Source organism: Mus musculus, chromosome 2 (genome assembly GCF_000001635.26).
Source record: "Mus musculus strain C57BL/6J chromosome 2, GRCm38.p6 C57BL/6J".
Classification (NCBI taxonomy): Eukaryota; Metazoa; Chordata; class Mammalia; order Rodentia; family Muridae; genus Mus; species Mus musculus.
This window is the reverse complement of record NC_000068.7, coordinates 87,559,566-87,576,699: the sequence shown is the minus strand read 5'-3', so window position 1 is coordinate 87,576,699 and position 17,134 is coordinate 87,559,566. Positions and strand designations below refer to the sequence as shown.

The 17,134-nt window shown below is 38.0% G+C and overlaps 1 protein-coding gene and 2 pseudogenes across 1 annotated transcript; 2 read left to right on the top strand and 1 right to left on the bottom strand.

The window, feature by feature from the left end:
* Window positions 1-669: 669 nt before the first annotated feature.
* On the bottom strand, window positions 670-1,614 carry Olfr1129 (olfactory receptor 1129). The gene has a single exon (NM_001011836.2). The coding sequence runs from the start codon at window positions 1,612-1,614 to the stop codon at window positions 670-672; it is 945 nt and encodes a 314-aa protein (NP_001011836.2).
* Gm13743 (predicted gene 13743) lies at window positions 12,873-13,894 on the top strand (annotated as a pseudogene).
* Gm13744 (predicted gene 13744) lies at window positions 15,915-16,786 on the top strand (annotated as a pseudogene).

Sequence of the window (17,134 nt, the reverse complement as noted above, 5' to 3'; positions counted from 1 at the left end):
GAAATGCCAGAATGTTGGGTGCAACTGATAGAAGTTAAATGCAATAACTGAATGATCACAAATCTTGTGCACTGAAAAAAAGCAGTTGGGAATACCAAAGCAGTTTTATCATAGTTAATATTATGGCTAAATGATATACAGATGAATAATAGGTAGAAATATTTCTTTCATATTTATGTTGTGACATATACAGAGTTGCCATACATAACTTGGAGACATAGTATATTAACATTAACTATCCCATTAACTCATTTAGCAACTCACTCAACATCCATTGATATTAAAGTACTACTGTTAAATGTGAATAATGCTGAATAAAAAATAACAAAAAAATTGGGATATTTATTGTTTAAATTGTTAAGATATCTATCTATGCTTTTATGTCACAAGTTTCAAATATTAGGAATATTTTTCTATAAAAACTGTGATCAAATTGTATTTTAATCATATCAATATACACTGTTCTTTCACTACATTTTATTGAATTAAGATATATTTGCATGTATAGATTGTTTCAAAAGAGAATATATTTCAGGCTATTACTCAAAGCAGCATAGGCATTATAGAAGCATAAACTGATTATACTCCCATGAGAAGAACAAAAGCTGATGCTTTTCTTCAGTAACTGTGTTAAGAATCAATTCATCATTTGTTCCAGAGCTCCAAGCACTACTTGATACGTAACAATTTTCTCAGTGCAGCAATCACCTCCTTATTTCTAAGACTGTATATCAGAGGATTTAACATGGGAGTCACAATGGTGTAAAATAGAGAGAATAGTTTGTCAGTTCCTGGAGAATGGGTGGACTTTGGCCTCAAGTAGGTAATAGTAGCTGATCCAAAAAACAAAAACACCACAAGCAAATGGGAAGAACATGTTGAGAAGGCTTTTGCCCGTCCTGTGGCTGTTGGCAACTTCAGAATTGTGGCAATGATTTTGCTATAAGATGCAAGAATCAACATAAAAGGGACTGCAGCAAATAATATAGCCACCAAATAGACAGATAGCTCATTAATTGACGTGTCTCCGCAGGCCAGCTTGAGAAAGGGTGGTATGTCACAGAAGAAGTGGTTGATTTGGTTAGAATTGCAGAAATGTAGAGAAAATATCTGACAGGTTTGTCCTATCTGGACTGGGATGCCTCCAAGCCAGGAGGCTGCTGCCAGCTGAGTGCACTTTGTTGGGTTCATGACCAAAGGATAGTGCAGAGGGTTACAGATGGCCACATAGCGGTCATAGGACATCACAGCCAGCAGAAAACACTCAGTGGCTCCAAGCATAAGGAAGAAACACAACTGGGTGGCACAGCTGAGTACAGAAATCTTTCTCTCTTGAGCAGCAATGCTAAACAGAATCCTAGGAAGAGTGACTGATACATAACAGATTTCCAGAGAAGAAAAATTTGCCAGGAAAAAATACATGGGCTTCTGTAGTGCAGGATCAATTCTAGTTATCACAATTATGAAACTATTTCCAACCAATATGATCAAGTAAATTATGGAGAACATCCCAAACAGAATCCCTTGTAAGTTAGGAAGGTCTGAAAATCCCAGGAGGAGAAACTCTGTCACAGTGGAAGCATTGTCCTCTGCCCTGATTTCTGTGAATTTCATCTGTTGGATGATTCATAGAAAAATGACAAGAATTATCTTGTCCTTGGATTCATTTCATCGTGTATAAAACAATGTTAATACCCTTTCGACATTTCCATTGCCCTTGAGGAAAAATTATATGCCATATATATATCCCCAATTTTTTTAAAGAATTGTTCTGAAAAAGCATAAAAAAATCATCCTATAATATTTTCTAATACACTAAATGTTGTGTATTTTGTGGAGTTTGATAGTGGGACCTGGTAAATTAATTTTATTCTTTTAAGACACATAGACACTCTCTGCTTATCAATATTTTAATAATTAATCTGTTTTTCAGATTGCACATTTCTACTTGTGTGTACCTAAAATGTTTTCCTTTATTGCTATTGTTTCTGACTGTTGAAAATCTTTAGAAAGCAAAATTAATTCTCAAACTAAGAAAGCCACTAGGATTTTCTAAAATACAGGCATTTATGTGTATTCTAGTGATTTATGCTCATTTATCTGTCATCTTCTTTAAATGAATGTTTGCCTTTCCTATACTCTTATTTTAAGTAATGCATTTAACATTCAAATGTACACAGGGCTTATACTTTCTGATTTAATTTATAAAGTGAGGAGACAAAAACTGAAAATCTTGTATGATTACATCAATTCAGAAAAGTTTTTATTTGGGCAAAAATAAATAAAGCACTTATAAATATGCTAATAATTGTATAATATTTTCATAATAACTTACGAGATTTAATTCTTAACTGATAGTTATACCTTTGACAACAGTAAGTTACAGATATGTTTTAATGATGCTCATTCTTGACCATATTAAAATGTATATTTTAATGGTTCTGACCTCCAATTTATTCTTATAAAGCAGGTAAATATGTGAATATCTGAAATAAAGGCCTGCTAAAAGAAAAATAATACTTTTAAATGAGTAAAATATCAAAACATGTGACAACAAAAAAATAAAACAATATAAAGGTATAACATTACATACAAGATTCTTTTCAATTGTTCAATTCCCTTTCAATGGATATTTAAAGCGAAAAGACAAGTTCTAGATATATATGATAGAAGGCAAATTTGGTTTGAGCTAATGTTAAGGTAAATCTTACTCTTACCTGTATTAATTTATAAAAGACAGTGTTAAGTAACTTTGGGTTTTAAGGCTTAAATAATTCTTTTATCTGTAACAGGAAAACTCTTTCAAGCATCTAATGTCCTGTCAAACAGAAGTGCTGCTTAAGTAGGAAATTATCTTTACCCTGGGGATACATTCCTTGCCCATGATACATTCTAATTCAAGAAAATTGTTCTTCCACTCAAGAAGTTAAGCAAAAGAATATATAAATTAAATGGGAAAAATAAAATGAAACTGAAGGAAACTACTCCTTTAGCACATTCTGATTTTTATTTTCAGTTTGTTATTATTAATAAAAATGTACATTGAAAGAAGCATCGAAATTTTAAAACAATATGTCTGTGTGTGTGTGTGGGGGGGTGATGTATGTTTATGTGTGGTTATGTTGTTTAGCTAAATATCTGGACCACTCTAACAGTAAAATAAACCACGATTAAGAAGATAATCCTAACATAGATACAATACATATTGATGATCTTTTCCTCTTTCATACTTCCATTGTCAATGCATGTAAATGCACATGTGATATTGGTTGCTTTTATTAAAAATCACATGGTTTTATTTAAAATTCTGTGTCAACTAATATTTTAAATTATTTTATATCTACACAGGAAAGTTGTCAATCAGCTGTAAAACTACTTGCCAATTTTCTTAGTATTAATTTTCTTAGTTTTTTGCACATACATATCTTTTTAAATTTTGATTACTTAATCAATCAATTAATTAATTTACAACCTCCTCCCAGTTTCCTCCTCTTTCTTTTCTTTTAGTTTTTTTCCCTCATCATTCTCATCTACTCCTCTTCCCTTTCTCTTCAGAAAAGAGGAGACATTCCGTGAATATCACCCAGCCTTGGCATATTGTAATAGCTATTCCTGGTTGTCGACGTGACTATAACTGGAATGAACTACAATCCAGAATTATAATTCACCTGTGATCCTGATCTTGAGGTTGGAAGACACAAGTTTCTGACCTGGATCTTGGCATTGAGATCTTGAGGCATGATTTTTTTTCTCCTTCCATCCACTTGCCTGGATTTTTCATGACATCATTTATTTTAAGAGCTGAGTAACACTCCCATGTGTAAAAGTAGCACAAGTTTTTATCCATTATTTTGGTGGAGGAACATTTAGGTTGCTTCCACTTTCTGGCTATTACAAATAAAGCTGCTGTGAGCATAGATAAGCAAGTGACTTGTATGTTTGAACATCTTTGGGTGTACGCCTCAAAGTATAGCTAAGTCATGAGGTGGGTCTATTCCTAATTTTTTAAGAAACCACTAAATAGAATTACAAAATGGTTACACGAGATTGCCCTGCCATCAGCAATGGAGGCACATTCACTTTGCTACACATTCTCACCAGCATTAACTGTTCTTTAAGTTTGTGATCTTAGCCATTGTAACAGTATGTTTCTGGGAGTAGCTGGATAATAGATGGGGGTTGGGGTTCTCCTGGGAGACTGTGGAGAGTACCATAAGGGAGAGTCCTAGCAGTTGGGAATATGGAGAATGAAATGGCCCCTTCTGTAACCAGGTAGGACTTCCAGTGGAGGGAGGAGGAAATCAACCTTCCCATAAACCTTTGATACAAAAGGTGTCCAGCCTACAAGATGCAGGGATAAAAGAATCGGGGACTGAGGAAATGGACAACCACGGTCTGGCTCTAGCTGAGAGCTATCCTATGGTGTTGGGTCCCATGTTGGCCCTGTTTTGGGGCCTTGAGGAAAAACCCAAGACTGACTTGAGTTTTGAGACCTGTCTCAGTCACTTCCTTATTGGGGTGACTCAGCAAGACCTGCTTGGCCCTGCTTCTAACCCTCCGTTGCTGAGTAAGAACTTTGTCCCTGGCCTTGTCAGTCACTCCATACCCTCTGTGACCTTTCCCCTCTCCTATGTCATCTTATCCCACCAAAAATCCACCTCCCTATGTTCCAAAATTATATAGGCAAGAGACTGATAGCATAAAGTTGAGCTCCTGCTTGGACAAAACTCCAGGCTCTATGTGTTTCTTTTGGATCATCAAGACGTGCTATCCTACTCAGCCCTGGAGAGACACCGTGCTTTTGGTACCTTCCTCCTCTTGCCTGGACCGGCAGACCAGGAGCTGGCACTATGGGAATGAGCCAACCCCTGATATTATTAGTTATACTCTGCTATGCTTGCAGAAAGGAACCTAACAAAACTGTCTCTGAAGAGTCTTTATCCAGCAACAATGGGAACAGATACAGAGACCGACAGGTGGATCTTGTAGGTCTTGAGGAAGAGTAAGGAAGGACTGAGCAAGCCAGAGACAGCAACCCAGCATCAGAAGTCAAGGACACCACAAGAAGACCTACAGAGTCAACAAACTTGGGCCCATGCAGGTCCAGAGACTGAAAAAGACCATGTATTGGCTGTATCTAGGCCTCTTAAATATTTGTCCCAGATGTGCAGCTTGGTTCCCCTATAGACTTCCTATCAATTATTGTGAAGGTTGTCTTTGTCTCTTTTGTCTGGTATTGGATCCCACTCCCTACCTGGACTGACCATCTAGGTCTCAGAAAGAGAGGATGCACTTAGTCCTGGTGCTACTTGATGTCCCAGGGCAGGCTGGTACCCAAAGGGTGTTCCCATTATCTGAGGAGAAGGAGGTGGGTAACTGGGGGAGGGACTTGCAAGGGTAGGAATGGGAGGAGGGAGTAAAGAGATCAGAATGTAAAATACACAGTGCGTAAAGAAATTAGTTAATAAAGAAAAGAAAGATGGAATCTCAGAGTCATTTTGACTTGCATTTCTCTGATTACTAAGGATGTTGAATACTTCTTGAAATTATTCTCAGCCATTAGATACAGCTTTGTTAAAAATTCTCAGTTTAGATCTTCACCCCATTTATAAATTGGGTTATTTGGAGTTTTATGATATCTAGTTTTTTTGCAATCTTTATATATTTTAGATATCAGTCTGTCAATGACTAGTATATAAAGGGGTCCCAAATGAGGGTTACAATAACCAGGACATGGGGTACACAGCCAATTCAGCCAATGCACAGCTTACTCAAAGTTTCCAGCTTCTTTTTTGTTTGTTTGTTTGGTTTGGTTTGGTTTGGTTTTTTTGTTTGTTTTTCAAAACAGGGTTTCTCTGTATAGCTCTGGCTGTCCTAGAACTCACTTTGTAGACCAGGCTGGCCTTGAACTCAGAAATCTGCCTGCCTCTGCCTCCCAAGTGCTGGGATTAAAGGCATGTGACACCACTGCCCAGCTCCAGCTTCTTTTTAAGGCAAAGAAGAGTAAAGATTTCTCACAGTTTCCAGTTTATTCCAAGTGTTGTTTCCCTAGCAATAACTTATCTTGTTTCAACTTGACACAAACCTCCTTGTACACTGAGAAATATGTCTGCAGTCCAACTACTGGATGTGTTGCTTAATTATACTATAAACAAAGTTACTTTCTCATGAGAAAAGGATCAGGAAGACCACTTCCTCAGGTTTGCAGCCTGTTTGGCAGTATACCAAGATTCTCTGCTTAAGGAAGGATACCTCCTCTCCATCTTAGTATGCTAAGATCAATAGAAATCCTTCATTGCCTAGCAGCTACCAAGCTAGGAGCAGTCTCCTCCAGCCATTTTTTTTCTACATCGAGCCCTCTGTCAGATATGGGGTTGTTGAAGTTTTTTTCCCATTTAGTATGCTGCTGCACCAATATCTCCAACAATTTTATTATGAAGTGTTAGTGCATTTTGTCAAAAGGTTTTTAAGCATTTAATGTTATGTTTGTGTGATTTATTTTTCTCCCAATATTTTTTATAATTTAAATTATATTGATAGATTTTTGTAATTTCAATCATCACTGCATCACACAGATGAAGGCTCTTTGCTCATAGTCATCTGCGTTTTGGGGTCATCTGAGTTTTGGTGTTACTGTACATTTCAGTTTTGATTTCTGTGTTTAACTTAATTTTAAAAATTTGAATGGTCTTTCCCTGATTTTGTATTTCCTTTCCTGACTTCTGGAGTGAGTTGCCTCTGTTTCTGATAATCATCAAGTCTTTGGGTCCAGTAGCGTGTCTCCCTTATGGTTTTTGTGGATCGTATAACACATCAGATTTTTGGTGGCAACATTGCCTCTGAGGTTCCGAGAATTGGGACAGCCTGGGATACCTAGTGACATCATAGACTTCAGGAAAGCAAAACAAGATGAGGGCTAGAATGTTGAGCCTGAATGGGGTATGGTAGCAGAGGGTGGCCTTAGCTGACATTGATGTAAAGGGAGGTCTTTGGTCCTGTGGAGGCTTAATGTCCCAGCATAGTGGGATGGTAGAATGCTGAGGTGGAAATGGGTGAGTGGGTGGAATAGCACCTTCATAGAGGCAAAGGTGAGCTGAGATGGAATGGGTTTGGGGTGCATGGAGTAGAAACCTGGAAGGAGGATAGCATTTGAAATGTAAATGAATAAAATTATTTATAAAAAGGGGGAAAATCATATAAAAATATAATTTTATTTGGAAATATTCACCAGTTTAAAAAAAACAAATGTTACATGCTTAAACAATAACCATTCTAGAATTAATATAAATAAATATAAAATCCCTTCTGCCAATTTACAGTCCTAAATTCCAGGTAATTCTTTAAACTATGACTTCCTCTGTGTTGTTTTGATAGTATTCTTACTTGAGGATATATATAATAGTCACAATGGTTACACTATACCTACAAGATGCAATGAACAGAAGCAGCAGGGTTTTTTGGTGGTAGTGGGCCAACCTATGGCTGATGGTAATTTTAAGGTTTTAGATATGGTTTTACTTTAGCAGAAAACTATTAACAGAAATGGAAATTGAAAAAAAAATAACATAGCACCAAGAAAGACAACCATCTAATTCAAAAGATTATCACATGTAGCAAGTGAATCAGGATGGGGGAAGACAATGAAGTAACTGATTTGGTAGGAACACTAAAAGAACAAAGAGCACATCTGCAAGTCTTCCTCATGTAAACAAGGATTCTACTGACATCATAACTATACACATTACATAACTATACACATTACTATACACATGTAACTATACATTACACCTCAAAGACATCAATTTTTTTCGGGACTAGGCACATCTCCTTCTGTTAAGGCCAGATAATGTTCTCCATTTTAGAGGTATAGGATCCACAGGCAGGTAGACAATATGCTCAGGGAGAGATCCCATTCAAATTGTTGGGAAACCCACATGAAGACCAAGCTACATATGTGCAGGGGTCCTAGGTCTAGCCCATGCTTTCTCTTTCTTTGTTTATTCAGTCTTTGGGAACTCTCAAGTGTCCAGGATATTTGATTCTGTTGGTCTTCCTGTGAAGTCCGGTCCTCTTCAGGTCCCTCAATCCTTCTGCCAAATCTTCCTTAAATCTCCCCAAGCGCCATCTAATGTTTGGGAGTGAGTCTCTGAATCTTTTTCAATCCGCTGCTATGTGGAGCCTCTCAGAGGACATTTATATCAGGTTTCTGTCTACAAGCATAACAATATCATTAATAGTGTCAGGAATGGGTTCTTGCCCATGCCATGACTCTCAGTTTGGGATGGTCATTGGTTGGCCCTCAGTCTCTGGTGTATTTTTGTCACTGAACATCTTTTAGGCAAATTTTATGGGTGGGTTGTTGTCTTTACCTCTCTACTAGGAGTCCTGTCTGACCACTTCAGAATCATATCCCTCACTACAAGAAGTCTCAGCTAGAGCCTCCCAAATAGAATCTTTCTTTGATTCCTCTCTGCATCCTAGATCTCTGCCACATCACAGAGATTGCCCCTGCCCCACCGCTGACCTTCCTCTTTTTCTCCCGTGCTCTCCCAATATATGGCCCCCTGCCCCATCTGCATACTCCTCTCCCCATCCCCTAATCTACCCAGTTCCCTCCTTTACTCAACCTCCAGTATTCATTTTGTTTTCCCATCTGAGAAACATTCAATCATCATCATTTGGCCCCACCCTGCTATTTGGCTCCTTTGCAACTGTTGATTATATCATGAGTATCCTATACTTTATGGCTAATATCCACTTATAGGTGAGTACATACCATCCATTTCCTTTCCAGTCTTGGTTACCACACTTGGGATATTTTCTAAATACACCCATTTGAAATTCACAGTATCCTTGTTTTTAATTGCTGAATAGTACTCCATTTTGTAAATGAACCACATTTTCTTTATCCATTCTTCAGCTTAGGAAAATTTGTTTGTTTCTAGTTTCTTGCAATTATGAATAAAGCAATTATAAGCATAGTTGAGTAAGTGTCCTTGTGAGATGGTGGAACATCTTTTGGATTCATGCCCAGAAGTGTTACAGCTGGGTCTTGAGGTTGAACTATTCCCAGTCTTCTGAGAATCTTCCAAATTGATTTCCAGAATGGTTAAGTTTGTACTTTCAAATGGATGAGTGTTCTCCTTGCTCCACAACCTTTCTGGCATAAGCAGTCCTTCAAAATTTTGATCTTATCCATTTTGGTGTCCGTAAGTTGGAATCTCATAGTCCTTTTAATTTGAATTTCCCTGATGGTGATGGAGATTGAACATTTCTTTAGGTACTTCTTAGCCATTTGAGATTCCTCTGCTATGAACTCTCTGTTTAGTTTTGTACACTATTTTGTAAATTGGATTGTTTGTATTGTTAGTATTTAACTTCTTGATATCTTTATATATTTTGAATATTAGCTGACTGTCGATGTAGGGTGAGCATGGATCATTTCCTAATCAGTATGCTGTGGTTTTGTCCTAATGACAGTGTCCTTTGACTTACAGAGACAATTTTCATTTTCATGAAGTCCCATTTAATTCTTATTTATATATTTATTTAGTTAGTTACATGCTTATTCACTTTACATCCTCCTCACTGACCTCTCCCAGCTACCCACTCCCATAATCATTATCTCCTTCCCCTACCCCTTCTCCTCTCTTTAAATTGATTTTAAATCCTCCTTTTTGGGTATCCCCACTACCTTGGCACATCAGTTCTCTGCAAGACTAGGCATATCTTCTTCCACTGAAACCAGATAAGGAAGCTCAGCTAGAAGAATACATCCCACATATAGACAAATGCTTTTGGTATAGCCCAGGCTCAAGTTGTTTGGAACCCACATGAAGACCAATCTACACATCTGCTACATATATGCAGGAACGCCTAGGTCCAGCACATGTGAGTTCTTAGGTTGGTGGTTCAGTTTCTTTAGAGCCCCCAAAAAATCCAGGTTAGTTGATTCTGTTGGTCTTTCTGTTGAATTTCTTTCTCTTGCAGGGCCCTGCAATCCTTCTTCTTATTTTACCATTAGAGTCCCCAAGCTGTATCTATTGATTGGTTGTGGGTGTCTACATCTGAGTCAGCTGCTGAGTGGATCCTCTCAGAGGACAACCATGCTAGGCTCCTACTTGCAAGCATAACAGCATCATTAATGGTGTCAGCGATTGATGCTCGTGCATGGGATGGGTCTGAAGTAGGGCCAGATATTTGTTGGCCATTCCTTCATTCTCTGCCCCATCCCCTATGCCTGAATTTCTTGTAAACAGGATAAGTTTTGGGTAGAAAGTTTTGTGAATGGTTGTTATCCCTATAGCTCTGCTGGGGTTCCTGCCTGGCTAAAGGAGGCGGCCTCTTAAGGTTCCATATCAGGTCATAGTTAAGGTGACAACCATTGAGTCATGAGCATCTCTCTTTTCCTAGGTCTCTGTCCTATCCTGGAGATGCACCTCTCCCCACTTCCTCAACCCTGTCTGCAGCAGATCTCTAGTCATTTTCAAGGCCATCTGGCATTCTCTCAGATCCCTCCCCTCACCTGATTCTGAACCCCTACATCCCCCTCCTCATCCCAGCTCCCTTCCAGATCTTCCCTCCATCTGACTCTTTCATTTTATTCACTCTACTAAGTAATATTTAAGCATCCGTATTTGTGTCTTTCTTCTTGTTTAGTTTCCTTTAGTCTGTGAAATGTAGCATGGATATCACATATTTTTATGGCTAGTATCCACTAATAAGTGAGTACAAACGATGTATGATCTTTTGGGAATTGGTAATCTCACTCAGGATGATATTTTCTAAATCCATTCATTTGCCTATAAAATTCGTGATGTCTGTGTTTTTAGTAGCTTGGTGGTATTGTATAGATATACCACATTATCTTTATCCATTCTTCACTTTAGGGACATCTAGATTGTTTCAAATTTTGGGGTATTCAAAATAAAGCTGTTATGAACATAATTGAGCAATTATCTTGTAGGATGGTCAAATATCTTTTGGGTATCTGCCCAGGAGTAGTATAGCTGGGTCTTGGTGGGACCTAAGAGTTGTTTTGATATGCATTTCCCTTATGACTAAGGATGGTGAACATTTCTTTAAGTGCTTCTTGGTCATTTAAATACAACTAAAAGGAGAATGGGCGGGCTGGAGAGATAGCTCAGTGGTTAAGAGCACCGACTGCTCTTCCAGAGGTACTGAGTTCAATTCCCAGCAACCACATGGTGGCTCACAACCATCTGTAATGGGGTCTGGTGCCCTCTTCTGATGTGTCTGAAGAAAGTAATGGTGGTATACTCATATGCATAAAATAAATAAATAAATAAATAAATAAATCTTAAAAAAAAAAGAGAATGGGCATTCATGTCTTTTCCCCAATTTTATGCTTTAAGTATAGCTCCACTTAATTTAATGTTGGCTATTGGTTTGCAACATATTGCTTTTATTTTGTTTTTATATGCACTTTATATCAGAGATCTCTCCAAGATTTTTAGCATGAAGGGTTATTAGATTTTGTCAAATGCTTTTTGGCATCCAAGTTGGAAGATTATGTGGTATTTTTCTTTCCATTTGTTTACATGGTAGATTACATTGTTGAATGTGTTGAACCACCCCTGCATCTCAGGGATGAAGCCTTCTTGGTGATGGTGTTCTTTGATGTGTTCTTGAATTCCGTTTGGGAATATTTTGGGGGGTATTTTTGTATCAATGTGCACAAGGAAAATTGGTTCAAAACTTTCTTTCTCTGTTGAGTCTCCATGTCATTTAGGTATCAAGGTGAATGCTGTCTTATATAATGAGTTTGCCAATGTCTCCTCTGTTTCTACCTTGTGAAATATTTTAAGGAGTATTGGCATTAGCTCTCCTTTGAAATTATTATAGAATACTAAACTAAAACCATCTGGCCCAGGGTGTTTTTGCTTAGGAGACTTTTAATAACTTATTCTATTTCTTCAGTGGTTATAGTACTATTCAGATAGTCACCTGGTATTTATTTATCTCTAGTAACTGGTATGTGTCTATAAAACAATACATTTCATTCAGACTTTTCATTTATGAGCAGTACGGGTTTTAAAAGAAGAATTTAATAATCCTTTGAATTTCTTCAATTTCCATTGTTACATTTTCCTTTCATTTTGGATTTTGTGTATTTGGATAATGTCTCTATGCCTTTTAGTTAATTTGGTTAAAGATTTGTCTATCTTTTTGATATTCTTTACGAACCAGCTTTTTTCATTGATTGTATGTATTGTTCTCTTTATTTCCAGTTGATTGATTTAAATCCTGAGTTTGGTTATTTTTTGAGAAGTTTTCCTCCTCCTCATGAGTGTCTTTGCTTTTTGTTTCTAGAGTTCTCAGATGTACTTTTAATTCACCATATGAGAGCTCTCCATTGCTTTCAATGAGGATATTTAGTGCAATAAGTTTTCATCCTAGTAGTGCTTTCATAGTGTCCCATTAGTTTGGGCATGCTGTGCACTCATTTTCATTGAATTCTAGACAGCCTTTTTTTTTCTTCATTTTTTCCCTGACCAACTTATCACTGAGTAGAGAGCTGTTAATAAATATGTAGATTTTTTTGTTGTTTCTGTTGTTGGAGGATACCTTTGAACTATAGTTATCTGATAAGATGCATGGGGTTATTTCCATCTTTTATCTGTTGAGGCTTGCTTTGTGACTGATTATATTGTCTATTTTGGAGACTATTCAATGAGGTGCTGAGAAGAAGGTATATTTATTTGTGTTTGGGTAAAATGTACTATAGACATCTGTTAGAACCAATTGAATGATCTGTCCATTGGTGAAAGTGGGGTGTTGAGGACTCCTATCAATGTGTGTGGTTCAGTGCATGAGTTAAGCTTTAGTAATATTTCTTTTAAGAATGTGAGTTCCCGGACTCTGCATTTGCGCCCACCTGGCAGCCAGAGCCGGGGGTGTCCACTGCAGCCCGCTGCCAGGGTGTCGCACCGATGCATGGGCAGCAACACGGGTCACGATGACAGATTATGGCAAGGAACAACGCAATGAGTTGGAGGTTCTGGAGACCATCTACCCCAACTCCTGCACAGTATTATCAGAAAGCCCACCAAGCTTCACCATTACTGTGACATTGGAGGCTGGAGAAAATGATGAAACTGTCCAGACTACTCTCAAGTTTACATACAGTGAAAAGTACCCTGATGAGACTCCACTTTATGAAATATTCTCCAAGGAAAATCTAGAAGATAATGGTGTCTCAGACATTTTAAAATTACTGGCATTGCAGGCTGAGGAGAATCTCGGCATGGTGATGATATTCACCCTCGTGACAGCTGTTCAAGAAAAGTTAAATGAAATAGTTGATCAGATAGGAACAAGAAGAGAGGAAGAAAAGAAACGAAAGAAAAGGAAGCAGAAGAAGCAGAGAAGAAACTGTTCCTTAGCACCCCTGTTATGATTGAGAATTTCTTGCGTTGGAAGGCCAAATTTGATACAGAACTCCTGGAAATTAAAAAGAAAGGAATGAAAGAAGAGGAACAAGCAGGGGAAAATAAACTAAGTGGGAAACAGGTATTTGAAACAGATCATAATCTTGACACATCCAATATCCAGTTCCTGGAGGATGCTGGGAACAATGTGGAGGTGGATGAGTCATTGTTCCAAGAAATGGACGATTTGGAGCTAGAAGATGGTGAGGATGATCCTAACTACAATCCTGTTGCCCCAGGGAGTGAGTCCTCAGACTGATGGACTGTCCCAGTCTCCAGAGAGGCGTGACCGCCACAGCATCTGTGCCTATGCTGAGGGGGTTTGGATCTTCCTTTTCTTTTTGTTTTTGTTTTTGTTTTCTAAGAAAAAACATATTTTCAGGAGAATATTCTTCTGATAGCTTTCATCATTGAACTTAATAAACTGCCAATAAAATTTAAAAAAAAAAGTGAGTTCCCTTGTATTGATGCATAGATGTTCAGAATTGAGACATCCACTTAGTGGATTTTTCCTTTGATAAGTATGAAGGGTCCTTTCCTGTCTTTTCATTGGTTTTAATCGAAAGTCCATTTAATCAGGTTTTAGAATAGCTACTCAAGCATGACTTTTTTTTTTTTTTTGGTCTGTTTGTTTAGAAAACCTTTTTCAACCCTTTAAACTGAGATAATGTTTATATTTGTTGCTAAGGTTTGCTTCTTGCATACAGCACAATGATGGATTCTGTTTACACATTCATTCTGTTAGTTTGTGTCTTTCTACTGGGGAATTAAACCCATTGATGTTAAGAGATATTAATGACTGATGATTGTTATATCTGTTTATTGTAATGTTGGTGGTAGTTGACAGAGTGTGTTTCCATTCTATATGTTTTAATTGTGTGAAGCTATTTATTTGATGTGTTTTCTTGAATATAGTTAGCCTAACTGGGCTGGAACTTTTCTTCTTGTATCCTCTGTTGGGCCTGGTTAGTAGAAAGGTATTGTTTAAATTTGGTTTGGACATGGCTTATTTTGGATTCTCCAACTCTGGTGGTTGAATATTTTGCTGCTTATCTGACATCTGTTGTCTCTTAGGGTCTGCAAGCTCTGCCCAGACATGGCTAGCTTTTAGAGTTTCAGTTGAGAAATCAGGTATAATTCTGATAGGTTTGCCTTTACATCTTATTTGGCATTTTTCCCTGGCTGCTTTTAAAATTCTTTTTTGTGCTGTATATTTATTGTTTGGTTATTATGTGGGGGGGGGGGATTTCCATTTCTGGTCCAATCTGTTTGATGTTTTATAAGCTTCTTCTACCTTTATAAGCATCTCTTTCTTTCAGTTAGGTAAAATTTCTTCTATGATTTTGTGGAAGATGTTTTCTAGGCCTTTGATCTGTGAATCTTCTTCTATTTCAATTATTCTTTATTTTTTAAGTTTTTATTTTATGTATTCACCATTGCTCTCTTCAGATACACCAGAAGAGGGCATCAAACCCTATTGCAGATGATTGTGAGCCACCATGTTGTTGCTGGGAATTAAACTCAGGACTTCTGGAAGAGCAGTCAGTGCTCTTAACCACTGAGCCATCTCTCCAGCCCTATTTCTATTATTCTTAGGTTTGGACTTTTCACAGTATCCCAAATTTCCTGGATGTTTTCTGTCATGAACTTTTTAAGACTTTATATTTTCCTTGATTGATACATTGATTTCTTCTATTGTATCTTCTCCCTTCTATCACCTTTATTCTGTTGGTGATACTCAAGTCTGTAGTTCCTCTTCCCTTTCCTAGATATTCCCCATCTCCGGGATTGCCTTAGTTTGTGTTCTCTTTATTGTTTCTATTTCAATTTTCAGGTCTTAGACAATTTTACTCATGTATTTCACCTGTGTGATTATGTTTTCCTATATTTCTTTACATTTGTTGGCTTCTTTTAATGCCTCTAACTCTTTGAATGTATTTTCCCGAATTTCCTTAAGGGATTTATTCAAGTCCGTTTTGAAGGCCTCTATTGTCTTTAGAAAATGCATTAGGATATGTGGAATTTGTTGTAGCAGGATAACTAGAATCTGGTAGTGTCATATTGCCCTTGTTCTCATTGATTATTTACTTTCACTGTCCATTAGGCATGTGGTTTTCCCTGGTATTGGCTGAATGGTTCTGATTGCAGCAGAAATTCTTTGCAAGGTGGGGGAAGTTATGTTCCAGACAATGCAGGTCAGGGTATCTAATTCTACATGCTGTGCCATTGTGAAGGCTGTGTCCTGACAAGAATCTAATATGTAGGCTGTGTCCCAGGTCGACCCAACTGAGATGGGGAGTAGATCCAACTGTGATGGGATTGGTGGGACAGGTTTAGTTTTGGGAGCCCTAAAGTTTCCACAGGAAAGCAGGATCCCACATTCATTTACACTAAACCAGCAAATCAGCTTCCTGAGAAAATATGGCCGTTAATTTGAATGCTCACTTAAGAGATGGTGACACCGCTTTTGCCCGAGCAAAATGGCGGCCCCTGTACCTCGGGGCTTGTCCTCCTTATCCAGGACTTTGGGATGGTGGTCAAGGCAGTCCATTCTGTTGACTCAGCCCACAGCTGTAGTTCCAGTAAAACCCAAAAGCCGTTTTAGACCCCCAACTCCTGAACCCAAGTACAAAACAGAGAAGGAGTTTTTGGAGTATGCCAGGAAAGCAGGATTGTCATTCCACTGGAACGGTTGCAGCGCCCTATACATTTGCCCTGTACAGCTGGTATATTTGATCCCTATATTCCACCAGAGGGTGATGCTCGAATGTCATCTCTTTCAAAGGAAGGATTCATGCAGAGAACTGAGAAACTGAGAAAGAATGTGGCATCACAGCTGGCAATTTTAATTAATTAATTTAATTACTTAATTTAATTAATGCTAATTTTAAAACAAAAGACTTCCCTGAAAAAGCTAAGGATATTTTCAATGAAACTTGCCTTTGTCTAAACAACTCAGACCATGACCAGCTTCATACCTTGGCAACTGAACACTGTTTTCCGGACATGGTCTGGGACCGCAAGTACAAGACTGTGCACTGTGGCTTTGTGGAATCTCTAGAGCCAGCCCAAGTGGTTCATGTCAGTTGCTCAGGCCTGGTGAACCAGAGCAACATGTATGGCTAGGTCACCGTGCGCCTACACACTCACCAGACTTTGGCCATTTATGATCAGTTTGGTAGATTGATGTATGGACAAGAAGATGTGCCCAAGGATGTCCTGGAGTATGTGGTGTTTGAAAAACACTTGCTGAACACATATGAGAGCTGGAGAATGCATGCCAAGATTGTGTCCCCGTGGGCACCCCCTAAGCAGCCCATCCTCAAGACCTTGATTCTGTGAAGGCTTGATTCCACAGTGCAGGGGAATGCCAGGGCAGTGAGGCATGAGGGGGCAGGTGGGTTTAGGAACATCCTCATAGAAGCGGGTGAGAAAGAATGAGATAGGGGATTCTGGAGGGAAAAACCAAGAAATGGCTTAACATATAAATATAAATAAAATAAAATAAAATAAAAATAAATAAATAAAATAAAGAAAGAATATAAATAAATAAAGAAAATATTCAATAATAGGAAATTTTAAAAAAGAATATTCTCACTTGGGCCTTCCCTCTTTAACTTCTTATGGTCTGTGGGTATTCTGTAATTTTTGGCTAATATCCACTTATCACTGAGTACACACTG

Excerpts from the sequence above, each read along its gene's own strand:
- Olfr1129 (NM_001011836.2), bottom strand. The coding sequence starts at position 1,614 with ATGAAATTCACAGAAATCAGGGCAGAGGACAATGCTTCCACTGTGACA.